Source organism: Pongo abelii, chromosome 20, assembly GCF_028885655.2.
Source record: "Pongo abelii isolate AG06213 chromosome 20, NHGRI_mPonAbe1-v2.0_pri, whole genome shotgun sequence".
In the NCBI taxonomy this organism is placed as follows: Eukaryota; Metazoa; Chordata; class Mammalia; order Primates; family Hominidae; genus Pongo; species Pongo abelii.
The window spans coordinates 64,770,966-64,789,051 of record NC_072005.2 but is presented as its reverse complement, the minus strand read 5'-3'; the positions used below and the strand labels follow the sequence as shown (position 1 = coordinate 64,789,051).

The 18,086-nt window shown below is 43.6% G+C and overlaps 1 protein-coding gene across 3 annotated transcripts in view; it reads left to right on the top strand.

The window, feature by feature from the left end:
* ZNF606 (zinc finger protein 606) overlaps window positions 1–16,359 on the top strand; it is a 34,554-nt gene extending 18,195 nt beyond the window's left edge. For all 3 annotated transcript variants that reach the window (XM_054541280.2, XM_009233247.4, XM_009233249.3), the window contains exons 5-7: window positions 4,576–4,702; window positions 4,995–5,090; window positions 13,124–16,359. In XM_054541280.2, coding sequence (XP_054397255.2) covers window positions 4,576–4,702; window positions 4,995–5,090; window positions 13,124–15,102 — 2,202 coding nt within the window. In that variant the 3' untranslated portion in view covers window positions 15,103–16,359. The remainder of the gene's footprint in view (window positions 1–4,575; window positions 4,703–4,994; window positions 5,091–13,123) is intronic.
* Window positions 16,360–18,086: the final 1,727 nt, after the last annotated feature.

The following is an 18,086-nucleotide window of genomic DNA, read 5'->3' as shown; positions in this document are numbered from 1 at the left end:
AGTCTAAAATGGGTCTGCAGGGCTGTGTTTCTTCTGGAGGCTCAAGGGGAGACTGCTTCCTGGCTCATGCCCTGTCCTCCATCTGCAAAGTACATCACTCTGACCCTTGCTTTCGTCATATCTCCTGTGACTCTGACTCCTGCCTCCCTCTCTCACTGATAAGGACTTTGGTGATTACATTGGGCCACCTGGATAATCCAGGGTAATCCCTCTAAAGATTCTTAATTGTATCTGTAAAGTTCCTTTTATCATTAAGATAACAGTCACAGGTTCTAGGATTGGGACATGGGCATCTTTTGGGGGGTGTTACTCAGCCTGCTGCAAGCACCCACGTTGACCAGCTTCAGCAGCTGTCAGCTTTCCACTTTCTGCATTTCTTTTCATCTATTCCAACACAACCTTTTTTAAACTGGAGGATTTGAAAGCAAATCTCAGAATGGTATCATTTCACCTGTGAGTGTTTCTGTGTATCTAAGAGATACGTACCTTTAAGGAAGAAACCACAATACCTTTATCATACTCAGCAAATTACCAATAATTCCTCAATGTCACCTGATATCCAGTTCATATTGTTTTCTTTACGTGTCTCTAAAATATCTTTTTATAGTTGTTGGTTTGTTCAAATCACGATCCAAACAAGGTGCACACACTGCACATGCTTCGTATGCTGAAGAAACTAGGTCACTGGTCTTGTTGGTTTGCCTGATTTTTGCCTTCATGATGTCATTGAATAAGTTCCTCCATCCCCTCGTCTCCTGTTAGCTAGTATTTGGACTAGAGGCCTGAGTAGATTCATTTGGTATTTTTGATAAGAATACTTCATAGGTGGTGCTGGGTTCTTCATACTGCATTGCATCAGTGGGCACATGGTGTCTGGTTGTCCCATCTTCAGGTATGATGGGTTAGTGGGTGAGTTATTGTCAGACTGACCCCTCCATTATAAAGCTCCCTGTCTGCCTTTTACCTGCGGCTGAGCAGTCATTGATGGTCATTGCCACTCTCCACTGTTTTATTAGGGACTGCAGAACTGCTCTAATGATTTCATTCCTCTTGTGTTTATTAGATGTAATTCCTCTATTTTTAAACATATAATGATTCCATTGGGGTCTTGGGAGGGGTGGGAAGTGAATTTGTGGCTTATAGTCTACCAGCTGGTCAGCCATTAGGGTGTGGGTTTGCACCTTGTTAAGTGTAGGTGAACATTGAAGCCATCTAAGAAGGTGCCACCCCAGGGAGGTTAGGATGTGTAAGACAAGCACAGGGTCAGAGGCACCCTGGGCCATCAGCACAGCACCTAGCTGGTTCCCCAGGTGCCATTGCTCTGTGAAAATGCATCAAGCATAGGTTTTGTGCACTTCTCTGTCCATATTACATTTATTTATTTATTTATTTTATTATTATTATTATTTTTTGAGACAGAGTTTCACTCTGTCGCCCAGGCTGGAGTGCAGTAGTGCGATCTTGGCTCACTGCAACCTTTGCCTCCCGGGTTCAAGAGATTCTCGTTCCTCAGCCTCCTGAGTAGCTGGGATTACAGGTGTGCACCACCATGCCCAGCTAATTTTTGTACTTTTAGTAGAGACGGGTTTTCATCATCTTGGCCAGGCCGGTATCGAACTCCTGACCTCAAATGATCCACCCGCCTTGGCCTCCCAAAGTGTTGGGATTACAGGCATGAGCCACCACTCCCAACTCCATGTTACATTTAAATAAAAAAACCTTACATTACCATAAAATGTAGAAACAGTAGTCATCAAGCATACTGAGGTCTGGGCAGTCTGTAAGAGGAAAACCAAGAAGTTGTCATTGACTGTGGGGGTTGGGGAGGGTTTCATGGAAGGAGGTTGTGGCCAGCATTTCCAAATGCTGCATAGGCCAAGAAGGTAAAGGCAGAAATCAAACTTTGGACTTGGCAATCACAAGACATTGGGGAGATCTTGGTGAGAGCTTGGTAGAAATAAGAATCATGTAATTGTTGCTCCAAAATCCTTCAATATAGATCAGTAAAAATGATGAATATAAAGAAAAAATTTCCAATGCCAAGGAACAGGAAAATGGATAATAAAGGCAGAGAAGGAACTGCACTGGGGTAAGGCTGGAAGACAAGGAAGGAGAGAAGGCGAGGGTGTACTGTACCTTGCAGGAGGAGGTTGACTGCCGGAAGCAGTGAGACGAGGGTGCAGGAGACGTCTCTACAGGGGGTGTGAGGCTGCAGGAGGGATGATTCTGTGCCTCTGAGGACATGAGACAGAAGTGGGACAAGGGAGCAGGAGGCGTCTCTACATGGGGTGTGAGGCCGCAGGAGGGATGATTCTGTGCCCTCGAGGATGTGGGACACAGAGATGAGATTCAGCCGTGGAAAAGATGGACAGTCCTTGTCATGGGGCACAGTAAGGCTGAGCCTGGGGGGTCTTGAGCAGGAGTTGACTTTTCAGGGTATGGTATTTATTGGAGCAGAAGCAGTTCTTTGTTTTAAGCCCATCATGTGAAGGTAAAGGGGAAGCAATTGAGACAGAGTAAAAATGGATACACTGAAAATTCAGCAGGGAGGGCTGGCCCAGATCAGAGACAGCAAACTCAGTTCATAAGCTGTGACTAAGAGCGCCACAGGAAACGCTGTATTTGGGTAGAAGTGATATGATGTGGCTGTGAAGAGGAGGGGCACAGGTCCAGAGGACCCTTGGAATGGGAGCAGTATACTGCACACGTGTCTGTTCAGCGGGTGTCTTGTGGTTGATTTTTTTTTTTTTTTTTTTTTTGAGACTGGGTTTTGCTCTACTGCCCAGGTTGGAGTGCAGTACTACGATCTCAGCTCCCTGCAGCCTCCACCTCCTGGGCCCAAGCTATTCTCCCACTTCTTCAGCTTTCCAAGTAGCTGGGACTATAGGTGTGCACCACCACACTTGGCCTGAGTTGATTTCTTTTTTTTTTTTTGAGACGGAGTCTCGCTCTGTCGCCCAGGCTGGATTGCAGTGGTGTGATCTCGGCTCACTGCCAGCTCCGCCTCCTGGCTTCATGCCATTCTCCTGCCTCAGCCTCCCGAGTAGCTGGGACAACAGGTGCCTGCCACCACGCCTGGCTAATTTTTTTGTATTTTTAGTAGAGATGAGGTTTCACCCTGTGTTAGCCAGGATGGTCTCGATCTCCTGACCTTGTGATCCACCTGCCTTGGCCTCCCAAAGTGCTGGGATTACCGGCGTGAGCCACTGTGCCCGGCTCTTTTTTTTTTTCTTTTTTTTTTTTTTTGAGACAGAGTCTTGCTCTGTTGTCCAGGCTGGAGTGCAGTGGCACGATCTCGGCTCACTGCAAGCTCCGCCTCCCTGGTTCAAGCGATTCTCCTGCCTCAGCCTCCCAAGTAGCTGGGATTACAGGCGTGTGCCACCATGCCCAGCTAATTTTTGTATTTTTAGTAGAGACGGGGTTTCACCATGTTGGCCAGGATGGTCTCATCTCCTGAGCTCGTGATCCACCCGCCTAGGACTCTCAAAGTGCTGGGATAACAGGTGTGAGTCACTGTGCGCAGTGAGTTGATTTCTTAAAAGGTCTCGAGGCTGGGTGCAGTGGCTCATGCCTATAATCCCAGCACTTTGGGAGGCCAAGGTGGGCGGATCACTTGAGATCAGGAGTTCGAGACCAGCCTGGCCAACATGGCAAAACCCTGTCTCTACTAAAAATACAAAAATTAGCCAGGCGTGGTGGTGCACGCCTATTGTCCCAGCTACTTGGGAGGCTGAGGCAGGAGGATCACTTGAACCTGGGAGGCAGAGGTTGTAGTGAGCTGAGATCACACCATGGCATTCCGGCCTGGGCGACAGAGTGAGACTCTGTCTCGATAAAATAATTAAAAAATAATAATAAAAGGACTTGAGGGATGTATTCATTGGAAAAATCAGATTACCTTTCCTTTTTCCTTCTCATTTTCCAGTTAGTTTTCTTGCTTTCATTAAAAAAAAAAAAAAAATCAGTTTAGATTGCTTGTAACTAAAGCGCTTTTGATGGCAGCTGTAACTGATTCTCCTTGGCCTGGGCTGCTCTGGGGCATCCTGCTCACCCTTAGCTTCAGTCCTTGGGACAGAGATGAACTGAGAATGGAAACCTCCCCATCATGTCCAGAAAGACAACTTGTGAATGTACAGATCACCCTTTCAGGTCCTTGATCTGGGTTTTGGAGCAAAGACTCCATCCTCAGGGTCTCTGGCTTGCAGCCAGTGCTCATAGCCTGTTGCTGCACTGGTCCAGGCCATATTACATGACTGCCTTTCCAGAAGAGGGGCGTTGCCAAGGTGGGGGACATAGTCAGTGTGCTGGAATTTGGCAAGAGTCTTCGAAGAGACCTGCTCAGCTTTGCTGTGGTTATTGTGGACCCACGTATCTAATTCCCTAAGAGTATATACCAAATATGGGGTCTTGGGTGGTTCTCAATGAGACCTCACTCACATTACTCAGACTCTTCAATAACCAGGAGAGTTTCTCTACATCCTGTCTTCTCTTCCCAGGGCTGTCAGCCTCACTCCATCCCTGGAAATATTGGAGGGGGTGGTCACAGGCTGAGAAGGAATATTTGTGTTCTTTTAGGAACCAGTGACCTTCAAGGACGTGGCCGTGGACTTCACCCAAGAAGAGTGGGGGCAGCTGGACCTTGTTCAGAGGACCCTGTACCGTGATGTGATGCTGGAGACCTATGGTCACCTGCTCTCTGTGGGTAAGGCAGGTGCTGCCCAAGTAAACTAAGCTGTTCCCATGGTAATGCCTTCAGCTGCTGCATGTTTAGAAGCTCATTGCAGGGGCGAGGGTGGTGTCTCAGAAGAGCTGAGATGCTCTTGGGCCCTGAGGTTCAGGGACGAAACTCCTAATGCTTACAGAGCATGGAGTGGGAAGGACCTTGCGTATTCTGCCCAGGCTGAGAAGTCACAGGGAGGAATAGGCAAGAGAAGTTTTCTTTGGCTGTCCTGAAGCCTCATGACATGATTTCCATGCTTTTCCTCCATGCATAGGAAATCAGATTGCCAAGCCTGAGGTCATCTCCCTGTTGGAGCAAGGAGAAGAGCCGTGGTCGGTGGAGCAGGCATGTCCTCAACGCACGTGTTCAGGTGAGGGCAGACCCCAGGCTGAACAAGGAACTTCCCCCCAAGTGCTCATAGCCTGTTGCTGCACTGGTCCCCCTCTTTGTTGAGAAATGGGATAAGGCCATAAAGAGTTCCCCCCAAGGAACTTCCCCCCAAGGAACTTCCCCCCTAGTGCTCATAGCCTGTTGCTGCACTGGTCCCCCCTCTTTGTTGAGAAATGGGATAAGGCCATAAAGAGTTACCTTCCTCCGATACATTTAGAATTCCCTCTAAGGAGCTTTCTTCTCTTGCTGCTTTTGATTTAGAGCAAAGAAGCATCACCATCCTAATAAGGTAGACAGTTTCCCTCACTGTCGGCTCTCTTGATGGCTCCTGTTTTCTGCGGTCCCTTCCTCTAAGGTTACCTCTTACCCATGTAGCTACTTCAAATGTTTTCCTTATTTCCTCTATTGCCAAACTTGTAACCTATAGCTATAGATGCTTATTTCAAAAAAATAGGTTTTTTGGGCTTTTTGGTTTGTTTGTTTTGAGATAGAGTCTCGCTCTGTCGCCCAGGCTAGAGTGCAGTGGTGCGATCTCGGCTCACTGCAACCTCTGCCTCCCTAGTTCAAGCGATTGTCCCACCTCAGCCTCCTGAGTAGCTGGGATTACAGGCACCCACCACCATGCCTGGCTAGTTTTTGTATTTTTAGTAGAGACGGGATTTCACCATATTGGCTGGGCTGTTCTCGAACTCCTGACCTCAAGTGGTCTGCCCACCTTGGCTCCCAAAGTGCTGGGATTACAGGCATGAGTCACCATTCTAAGATCTTACTTAGATCTTCTTGGATACCAAACAAAATAGATTTTTAAAATATAGGTAGTGTTCAAATATCTGAAAGCTACTTAAAATGTATAGGCTAAAAAAAAAAAATCTCCTTTATTAAAAAAATTAGCTGGGCTTTATGGTGCATGTCTGTGGTCCTAGCTACTCAGGGGGCTGAGGTGAGGATTGCTTAAGCCTGGGATGTTGAGGCGGTAGTGATCTGTGATTTCACCACTGCACTCCAGCCCGAATGACAGAGCAAGACCCTATCTGAAAAACAACACCAAAAATAACTCATTTATACTCCCTGCTGTTACTCACATTACCGTTATTCCCCCAAAACACAGATACACAGAGGCATACACACAGGTAACTACTTTTCTTTTACTATAAAATCTTGAGTTATTTTCTTGTTAGTTGCCCTGGGATTACAATTAACATCTTTTGAGACAAGGTCTTGCTCTTCTGCCCAGGCTGCAGTGCAGTAGCACAATCTTGACTTACTGCAACCTCTGCATTGCAAGCTTAGGCAGTCCTCCCACCTCAGCCTCCTAGATAGCTGGGACTACAGCCATGTGCCATCATGCTCAGTTAATTAAAAAAATTTTTTTTTTGTAGAGACAAGGTCTCACTATATTGCCCAGGCTAGTCTTGAACTCCTGTGCACAAGCAATCCTCCTGCCTTGGCCTCCCAAAGTGCTGAGATTATAGGTGTGAGCCACCACGCCTGGCCCTACAATTAACATCTTAATTTATGACGATGTAGTTTAGATTAATACTAGTTTAATATTAATAGTATACCAAAACTTTGTGTATAGCTCTGCCCTCCTCCTTTTATGCTCTTTTGTCACAAATTACATCTTTATACATTGTGTGTTCATGAATATAGATTTATAATTATTGCTTTATGCAGTTGTCTTTTAACAGACTGAAAAAAAGGAGCTAGAAACAAGAATTTTACTTATATTGTCTTTTTATACTTATGTAGCTATCTTTATTGCTGTTTTTTATTTTGAGTTACTGTTGAATGTTCTTTCATTTCAGCCTGAGGGACTCATGTTAGCATTTCCATTTTGTTTTTTGAGATAGAAAAGACACTCTGTTGCCCAGGCTGGAATGCAGTGGCATGATCTTGGCTCACTGTAGTCTCAACCTTCTAGGCTCAAGTGATCCTCCCATCTCAGCCTCCTGAGTAGCTGGGACTATAGGTGCACACAACCACACCTCACTATGTTGCCTAGGCTGGTCTTGAACTCCTGAGCTCAAGTGATGCCCCCACCTCACCCTCTCAAAGTGCTGAGATTACAGGCATGAGTCACTATCCCCAGCCAGCATTTCCTGTTGGACAGGTTTGCTAACAGCGAACTGTGGCGTTTTGTTTATCTGGAAATCTCTTGATTTCTCCTTCATTTTTGAAGGATAATTTTACTGGATATAGAATTCTTGATTGTCATGTTTTTTTGTCTTTCTTTCTGGCCTGAATCGTTTCTGAGAAACAAGCTGTTAATCTTACTGAAGATCCCTTGTACGTGATGAGTTTCTTCTCTCTTTCTGCTTTCAGGATTCTCTCTTTGGCTTTTATTTAATTTAATTTATTTATTTATTGAGACAGAGTCTTGCTCTGTCGCCCAGGCTGGAGTGCAGTGGCGCGATCTTGGCTCACTGCAGCCTCTGCCTCCCGGGTTCAAGCGATTCTCCTGCCTCAGCCTTCCGTGTAGCTGGGATTACAGGGGCCCGCCACCACGCCCAGCTAACTTTTTTTTTTTTTTTTTGTATTTTTAGTAGAGGCAGGTTTCACCGTGTTAGCCAGGATGGTCTCAATCTCTTGACCTTGTGATCCACCCACCTCGCCCTCCCAAAGTGCTGGGATTACAGGCGTGAACCACCACCCCTGGCCCTAGTTTAATTATTATGGGTATGCATGTAGCCTTCTAGGTTGGAGCTTCTCAGAGTCCCTATAGACTTCTCATTCCTCAGCTCTTTCATTCTATCTTTTTGACTCGTGTGTTTTGGGCCCCACCTGTTTGCCATCACCTCAGGCAATGGTGACTTTAAAACATTGCCTGTAAATGTTAGAAAAGTACCTCCTCCCTAGAGGCTTTGTAACACTGTGAAAGTTCTCTGTCAGGCAAAATATAGACCAGCTTTTCCAGTGGAGTCTTCCAGGGAGCCACTAGGCAGGTCTAGTAATGAGTGTTCTTTGCAAATGAGGCTTTGAAAAAGCTCCAGCTTTGTTCTGCTCACTGAAGTACCAGAAGTGGGGGCTGTCATTTTTCCAAGGCTGTTACTGAGCCACAGATGGGACCGGGGTAAGTTAGAACACCATATAGCTTACTGTTCTTATTAAAATTTACTTTTCTAGAATAAATGTTTTCCTGGTTGCTGCAAGGCTTTGGTTGATTTTGTTTTTTTGTGTTTTTGTTGTTGTTGTTTTTGTTTTGAGATGGAGTCTCGCTCTGTCGCCCAGGCTCAAGTGCAGTGGCGTGATCTCAGCTCACTGTAAGCTCCGCCTCCCAGGGTCACGCCATTCTGCTGCCTCAGCCCCCTCTAGTAGCTGGGACTACAGGTGCCCGACACCACGCCTGGCTAATTTTTTTGTAGTTTTAGTAGAGTTGGGGTTTCACCATGTTAGCCAGGATGGTCTGGATCTCCTGACCTCGTGATCCGCCCGCCTCAGCCTCCCGAAGTGCTGGGATTACAGGCATGAGCCACTGCGCCTGGCCTAGGCTTTGGTTAATTTACAGAATTTTGAAAAATTACCTTCTGACAGTTTTGCCAGTTTTTTAGTTGGTTTTACAGAGTGGTGAAATTTTACATGTCTTTACTTGGCCATTTTCGCTGATATTCTGCCTCAGGTAATCACTTTTAGTAATTTCTGTTACATGCATAACAGAGTTTCTTTATGCAACTACAAGCATGTAGGAATTTGTAGTTATTTTTCATGTTTTCAACAGTAGGATATTATACACATTGTCTTTATCTTATTATTTTTGGCAATGTGCCACAGCCTCTTCTTGAGTCCTGAAGTTGGATTATCTTCCACCCACTCTAATGGAGGGGACTTTTGTGGAGAATCTTGCCAGTTGTTTTCTATTCAGATTGGAAACTTTCCCCTAAGAGCTCATGAATTCCAGGAGCTTTAATTCTTCTACCTTCAGTGCTGCCCATTCTTAGTTACCATCCAGAGCCCTGCAATTCCAGCACCTCTGTCCTTACACTTCTCCCATTTTACAAAGCATCTCAGCTGTCTCCTTGATCACAGCTGATAGAACCAGTAATCTTGTCTCTACTTTCTAGATGTTCTCCCATCTTCCTGAAGTGTATTTCTGCATGTCCCCTAAGCTGGAGATTGAGAAGTCATCTTGACTTCGAGCTCTTTCCTCTCCAAGAAGTAATCTCTCTTCTAACTCCCAAGATTTTCTTCCTCTGAAATGTTAGTTATGTCATTCAGCTTCCATCATCACTCTTAGTCAGGCCCCTTTCTCATAAAATTCCAGCCCAAGTTGATGAAGAAATTCTCACTTGTTATTAGCCACCTCAGGTATTATTTCTAGATTTGTATCCCTGAAATCTTTCATTATGAGATCCCTGTCAGTAAACCTACAGTGATTCAAATTGCCTTGTAACAAAACAACTGGATTTCAAAACCTTCTATTTTTTCTATTGTTTCTCTCATTTCCTGAATAGCTCCTGGAGTTTATTCAGCAGGTATCCTTATCTTCCTCCTCACACACTGGTCACGCCGTGCATGCCTCTGCTTATGCTGAGTGACTAGTCAGTCTGTACCCAGGTCGTGCTTCAAGGCTGAGCTCATGTTGTTTCTCTTGTGTGAACCATCCTCGATCACTTCAGTTAGTGCTGATGTCCTTTTTTGATCTCCCACCCACTTAGCATCTGTTCTATAACCCCACCATCTCAGAGTGATATTTCTTTTTCTTTTCTTTTTTTTTTTTTTTGAGACGGAGTTTCGCCCTTGTTGCCTAGGCTGGAGTGCAATGGTGTGATCTTGGCTCACTGCAACCTCCACCTCCCGGGTTCAAGCAATTCTCTTGTCTCAGCCTCCCAAGTAGCTGGGATTACAAGCGCCTGCCACTATGCCCGGCTAATTTTGTGTTTTTTTTAGTAGAGACGGGGTTTCACCGTGCTGGCCAGGCTGGTCCTGAACTCCTGACCTCAGGTAATCCACCGCCTCAGCTTCCCAAAGTGCTGGGATTACAGGTGTGAGCTACCGCGCCTGGCCTTAGAGTGATATTTCATGTATATTCATCACTGTTTGGTAGAATCTCTCTTCACATAGATTCTGACTTCCAAGGAGACCGTACTTTCTTGCCTTGTCTCTGGTGCTGGAAACTCAGTAGACTACAAGTACTGAGTGAGTATAAAGTTGGACAAGAACTTTTCATTTGGTCTTTCAGTTGGTCTTTCATTTGGTCAGGGAATTGGTCAACTTCCATTTGTAAAAGCTTTTACTGGAAGGATTTAAAAATCTGTATGAAGATAATTCAGTAACTTTTAAGAGCTGAACTTGAAATTGATAATAAATGCCAGTTGTTGTGCAGAGTAGATCCTCTGTTATAATGGTCGTGGGGGCCAGGGATGGGGGCTCACATTTGTAATCCCAGTGCTCTGGGAGGCCAAGGTGGTAGGATTATTTGAGCCTAGGAATTTGAGACCATCCTGGGCAACATGGCGGGACCCTGTCACTACAAAAAATTTAAAAACATTTAGCCAGGCATGGTTGTGTGTACAGGATTCATGCCTGTAGTCCTATTACTCAGAAGGCTGAGGTGGGAGGATTGCCTGAGCCCAGTAATTTGAGATTACAGTGAGCTATGATGGTACCACTGCACTCCTGCCTGAGTGAGACCCTGTCTCAAAAGAATTAAACAAAAAATAATGGACTTGGGTGGTAAAAGGGGGGAAATTACATACAGTAAAGAGAAAAAAAGAAGCAGAGAGAGAGGGCAGGATCTAGTTCTTGTTGGGACCTGCCTGGGGCTTTACACCCTGTGGCAATCTGGATAATGACTTCCCCCACAAAGATATCTGCATCCTAATCTTCAGAATTTGTGAATGGGGCACCTTGTATGGCAAATGGGACCTCCAGATGAGAGTAAATTAAGGATCTTGCTGTGGGGAGATTATCCTGGATTGTCTGAGTGGATTCTAAATGTACTCACAAGGGTCCTTTTATAAGATTGTGGTGGGAGGGTCAGAGACACGGGAGAGGATGTGATGACAGAAGCAGAGGTTGGAGTGATGAGCTCTGCAGATGGAGGAAGGAGCTGTGAGCCAAGGAATTGGGGCAGCTTCTAGAAGATGGAAAGGGCAAGGATATGGTGGATTCCTTAGAGCTTCTGGAGGGAGCACAACCCGGCCAATAATTCCATTTTAGCCCAGTGAAAGCCGTTTTGGACTTCTGACTTCCAGAACTGTAAGATCATAAATTTGTATTACCTTAAGTCACTAAATGTGTGGTAATTTGTTACAATAGCAGAAGGAAACTAATATAGCCTCCTTTGGTTGTTAGAGGATTGATACTTCAGCAGTGATAATAGGCAGCTCCTGTGTATTAAACTTGCCAGGAGTTTGGCTGGATTCTGAGTCTCATTAGTCATCAGAAAAGCTCTCTAAGGATAGCAGCAGGGCCATTGTTCAAATACAGATTAGCAGACTGTAACTCCTGTGTCTGTTTTTTCACACTATGCTGTCTTCCTAGTCCATCTATCATTGCTCTAAAAATATTCTGTGGTGGATAGAAATGTAACTTTAGGGGTATCCATAAACTCTGGTGATGTTTGCCCTTTGGGTTGGTGGATCTTGTGTGATTGACTGCATTCTATGACATAGGAAACAAAGCATTTTGTCATAAATAACATCCTGGCTTGAATCCTTGCTTGGTGATACTCTCTAAACACACCTCTCCTCCTTTTTTCTGCATTTGTCAACATATGGGAGTAGAAGGACATTATAACACAGAAGTGAGTTAGAGCACTCATGATGTAAACATTACTTGCTAAAGGCCTTGTGTGCTCATCTACCTACCTTTTGTTAAGATGAAAGGCTTTATTCTCTTTTTTTCTTTTTTAACCTTAATAACATTCACTGGGTCCTTTTGTCAGGGGTCTTCAAGACCACCCCCAGGTTCACTGATTCACTATGAGGACTTATAGGACTCAAAAGTCATTATACTCAGGATTATGGTGTATTACAGTGAAAGGATACAAAGCAACATCAGCAAAGGAAAAAGGTTCATGAGGTTAGACCAGGTACAAGCTTCCAGTAGCGTACATGGGGCACACTTAATTCCTCAAGCAAGGAGTTGTGACAACACGTGCGAAATTTCTACTAGGAAACTTGCCTGAGTCTAGGAGTCCAGTGTGTTTATTGAGAGGTTGCTCATCCAGGCACACAGTGCCTGCGTGACTCACTGCCATCGCTGAAACTCCAGACCACCCTGAGGGAAAGCAGGTGATCACTATGAATGACATTGTTTGCACACATATCTAAATAAGTTGGTAAATGTGCTTCAATACCTTGAGCATGCAAAACACTCTTACTAGTTAGAACATTCCAAGATCTTAATTCCTAGGAGTTGGCTAAGGGCCAGTTAGGAAACAGGCTACCTTTGCAAGGTTTGAGCATGTCAGGCCTGCAGAGTTAACTCTTTCTTGCACATTCTTTTTTTTTTTTTTTGAGACGGAGTATCGCTCTGTCGCTCAGGCTAAAGTGCAGTGGCGCGATCTTGGCTCACTGCAAGCTCCACCTCCCGGGTTCACGCCATTCTCCTGCCTCAGCCTCCTGAGCAGCTGGGACTACAGGCACCCGCCACCACGCCTGGCTAATTTTTTGTATTTTTAGTAGAGACAGGGTTTCACTGTGTTAGCCAGAATGGTCTTGATCTCCTGACCTCATCATCCGCCCGCCTCGGCCTCCCAAAGTGCTAGGATTACAGGTGTGAACCACCTTGTCTGGCCTCTTTCTTGCACATTCTTATCCTGGTCTTCCTTTTCATGGAAAGTACTTTTAAATGGTTTCATTAGTTTTCAGTACACACTTTGTATTCTGGTTAACTGTTGTTTACTTTTCACTATTCTTTTCCCTATTATGATCTTTCTCTGAGTTCTAAGCCTGGACTTGAAAACAAATTTATACTAGTCTTTTTGATAATATGGACAGTAAATCTCACCATTCTCACTTTATTCTAATGTCTTTCTCTATGCTCTCATAGCTTTTTTTCTGTCTGTTTCAGAATGGGTGAGAAATCTTGAAAGCAAAGCATTGATCCCAGCACAGAGCATTTTTGAGGAAGAACAATCCCATGGCATGAAGTTGGAAAGATATATATGGGATGATCCTTGGTTCTCCAGGTTAGAAGTTTTGGGGTGTAAAGACCAATTAGAAATGTATCACATGAACCAGAGTACAGCTATGAGGCAGATGGTCTTCATGCAAAAGCAAGTACTATCCCAGAGAAGCTCTGAATTCTGTGAACTTGGGGCAGAGTTTAGCCAGAACTTAAACTTTGTTCCATCTCAGAGAGTTTCTCAGATAGAACATTTCTATAAGCCTGATACACATGCTGAAAGTTGGAGATGTGACTCAGCCATAATGTATGCAGATAAGGTTACCTGTGAAAATAATGATTATGACAAAACTGTTTATCAGTCCATTCAACCTATTTACCCTGCAAGAATACAAACTGGAGATAATCTTTTCAAATGTACTGATGCTGTTAAATCTTTCAATCATATAATACATTTTGGTGATCATAAAGGAATTCACACAGGAGAAAAACTCTATGAATATAAGGAATGCCATCAAATCTTTAACCAGAGCCCATCATTTAATGAACACCCAAGGCTTCATGTTGGAGAAAACCAGTATAATTACAAAGAATATGAGAATATCTTTTATTTCTCATCCTTTATGGAACATCAAAAAATTGGTACTGTAGAGAAAGCGTATAAATACAATGAATGGGAGAAAGTCTTTGGGTATGACTCATTCCTTACTCAACATACAAGCACTTACACTGCAGAGAAACCCTATGACTACAATGAATGTGGGACGTCTTTCATCTGGAGCTCTTACCTTATTCAACATAAGAAAACTCATACTGGAGAAAAACCGTATGAGTGCGATAAATGTGGAAAAGTTTTTAGGAATCGCTCAGCCCTTACGAAACATGAACGGACTCACACTGGAATAAAACCCTATGAATGTAATAAATGTGGAAAAGCCTTCAGCTGGAATTCTCATCTTATTGTACATAAGAGAATTCATACAGGAGAGAAACCTTATGTTTGTAATGAGTGTGGGAAATCTTTCAACTGGAATTCTCATCTTATTGGACATCAGAGGACTCATACAGGAGAGAAACCTTTTGAATGTACTGAATGTGGGAAATCATTCAGCTGGAGCTCCCATCTTATTGCCCATATGAGAATGCATACTGGAGAGAAACCCTTTAAATGTGATGAATGTGAAAAAGCTTTTAGGGACTACTCAGCCCTTAGTAAACATGAAAGAACTCATTCTGGAGCAAAACCATATAAATGTACTGAATGTGGAAAATCCTTCAGCTGGAGCTCCCATCTTATTGCCCATCAGAGAACTCACACGGGAGAGAAACCGTATAACTGTCAGGAATGTGGCAAAGCATTCAGAGAACGCTCAGCCCTCACTAAACATGAGATAATTCATTCTGGAATTAAGCCCTATGAATGTAATAAATGTGGAAAATCCTGTAGCCAGATGGCTCACCTTGTTAGACATCAAAGGACTCATACTGGAGAAAAACCCTATGAATGCAATAAATGTGGAAAATCCTTCAGTCAGAGCTGTCACCTTGTTGCTCATCGGAGAATTCACACTGGTGAGAAACCCTATAAATGTAATCAGTGTGAAAGATCCTTTAACTGTAGTTCTCACCTCATTGCACACCGGAGAACTCATACTGGAGAGAAACCATACAGGTGTAATGAATGTGGGAAAGCATTTAATGAGAGTTCATCCCTTATTGTACACCTAAGAAACCATACTGGAGAAAAGCCCTACAAATGTAATCATTGTGAGAAAGCATTTTGTAAGAATTCTTCCCTTATTATTCATCAGAGAATGCATAGTGGAGAGAAACGCTTTATATGCAGTGAATGTGGAAAAGCCTTTAGTGGTCACTCAGCCCTACTTCAACACCAGAGAAATCACAGTGAAGAGAAACTGAATTGAATTTATGCGAGTTTTTCGTTTCTTGTACATTTGACAACACATTGAGGAAAACCCTATGAACATAATCAAGAGGAGACATTTTTCAATAAGAGTTCAGTAAGACTTCTCCCACATTATTTACTAGAAAATATCATCTTAGAAGAAACCCCGTGAAGGAAAAGAATAGGGAAAAGCTTTCAGCAGTTATGTAGCCCTTACTCAAAATCAGATAATTAACAATGAAGAAAACTCTAAACTCCCCTTATGGTCTACCAGTAATTCATACTTGAGGACCATGACTGTGGGGACTGAGGCATCTTTTAGCAAGAGCTCTCACCTACTTGTAGATTGGTGTGAATTGCTAAGGGAAAAACCTTATGCAGAGAAAAGTTTCTGACTGGAAATACACTGTTTTGCATCAAGCTGGAGTATTGGATGGAAAACTCTACAATAACATTTTGTGCATAATTGTAGAAATACAGATTTTGTTGTTATAAGGGGAGGGTCTGGGTGCCCAGGAGTAGAATATGAAGTGCTAAATCTGAATGTAAGAAAAATAATAGTATTGAATGGGGTATTTACTGTTGATTAACCTCCTTAGAGAAAATTAATGAATGAGATGACTAACGGTAGAAAAGTTATTGCCTAGGAGTGTGAGACTGATGTTGCTGGACAGAAAGTGATCCTTAGCCCAGTGTGTCAGCATCCATTGTTACTCATCACTGCATTGTTGGGCAATTAGTTTGTAATTTGTTTTAGGCAATCACTATAAATTATAATTATGGACACTGCATCAGTATACATAACATGAAGGAATAAAAAGGATACAGAATTGTATATACATACTTACTGTAACAGATCTAAAAAAATGTATATGGATAAGGACCTGAAAGATCCATGGAAAAGTTAACCCAGTTAATTTGAGATTTTTAAAAAGTTTTACAAATACACATAACATTTACGTGCTGGGCTTTATTTTAAATGCTTTCCAAGTGTTAACTTGTTTAGTCCCCTTAACTCTGAGATAGGTACTGTTACCCCAGTTTTACAAATGGCTAAGCTGAAGCAGAGATGTTGAAGGATCCTACCTAAGGGGCACAACTAGTAAGGGAGTAGAGCTGAGATTGTTTGGCTCCAGAGTTCTTGTTTTCAGCCACCATTTTATGCTGCCTCTCCAGTGATTTTTTTTCCCATTTTCTTCAGTGTTTCTATAGCAGAGATTTGATAATAAAAAGAAAATCCTAAACAATGAGAAATAAAGTTACTTGGTTTCTCTGTCTTGAAGGATTTATAGTAACATGAGAACTAATATCCCTTTGGAATATGAAGTCTGTGTTGGACATTCAGAATCACTGCATTTTCTGGGACCTGAGTTCCCTAGAACTTTGCTGGCTGCAACCCCAAGGATAACAGGGCAGCAGGGCCTGGAGGACTTGCTGGAAGACTGGGCAAGTCCCTTGGTGGGTTTAGAATGCCACTTACAGAGCAGAGGGCAAGGGTGTTTGTTCCTTTCCATAACCAGACACCACTGCACTTCAGAGCACCATTTCCCAAGATTTACCTTGAATTCAGTGTTTTATTTTTTTGAAATCTTCTGCAGATGAAAGGCTTACTTGAAGGAGCAGGATTCAGAAGGGAAGAGAGCTAGCCAGTCCACCTAGAGTAATGAAGTCTCAGTGTTCACAGGGGAAAAGGGGAAAGATGGATCAGAACACTTGGGTGGCTTCTCTCCAGTTCATAAGTATTTATAAAACGGGTCCAAGGATCCTTCCTGGATAGGCTTCGAGGGTATTGAGTGGAACTTGGGCTCATAAAGCTCATCTTATTTTTAAAGGTCCCATGGCTTCCCAGTGGTTGAGAAATAATGGCCTAGTGATGTCATGGGGAGGCTGCTGTTTTCACCTTCTGACTCTTCTAGCTTGGGCTCACTTAGGTGTGTAACATTTGATTGCAGTCCTTTCAAGGTCTGACATATTAGTGGTCACCTGATAAATGTGGCAGGGGCAAGTTAGTTATTGATGGATTTTTTTTTTTTTACATGATTTGTGTAAAGGCTCTTGGAGAGAATGAAGTTAGCAGTATTATCTCAGCTTAGAGAAAGCAGCATAATGTATCCAGAATCATACTACCAGTAGGATGTGGATATTGTATTCTAATAGCCAGAGTGAATCCAAATTATCTGATTTAGAGATTCCAAAGGATTTCATAAGTCATATGCAATATACCACAAGCATCCTGGTAACTTATAACCTTATTACTAAGATTATTATCTTGAAAAAATTTCCAGGCCGGGCACCGAGGCTCATGCCAGCATTTTGGGAGGGACAGGAGGATTGCTTAAGCTGAGGAGTTCAAGGCCAGCCTTGCAACATAGCAAGATCCCATCTCTGTTTAAATAGAGTTTTTTTTAACATCTTAAAGGGCCTGCTGGCAGGGCACAGTGGCTCACTCCTGTCGTCCCAGCACTTTGGGAGGCTAAGGTGGGTGAATCATGAGATCAGGAGTTCAAGACTGGCCTGGCCAACATGGTGAAACCCCATCTCTACTAAAAATAAAAAAATTAGCTGGGTGTGGTGGCAGACGCCTGTAATCCCAGCGGCTCCAGAGGCTGAGGCAGGAGAATCATTTGAACCCAGGTGGAGGTTGCAGTGAGCCGAGATTGTGCCACTGCACTCCAGTGTGGGTGACAGGGCAAGACTCCATCTCAAAAAAAAAAAGGGCCTCCTGTGGCTCAGGTCACATCACGAGTCAAAAGAAAATCTCAGACTTCTGCTTCTTCCTGGAAGTATTTCCTTCCTCTCACCTATCATGGACAGCCTGGACGCTATTGATTTCAGTGTTCCCTAACATCCAGGACTCCCAGGTCCCCTCTGTCTCCCTCATACATAACATAGTTCATTGCCTTTTTTGAGCCCATCTTTCATTCCTCCCATCTCTGAAGCCTAGGGCCCACTTTCAGTCAGCAGGAGTTCCCCTTCACCTTCCTGCTGTGGGTCTCCCCTGTG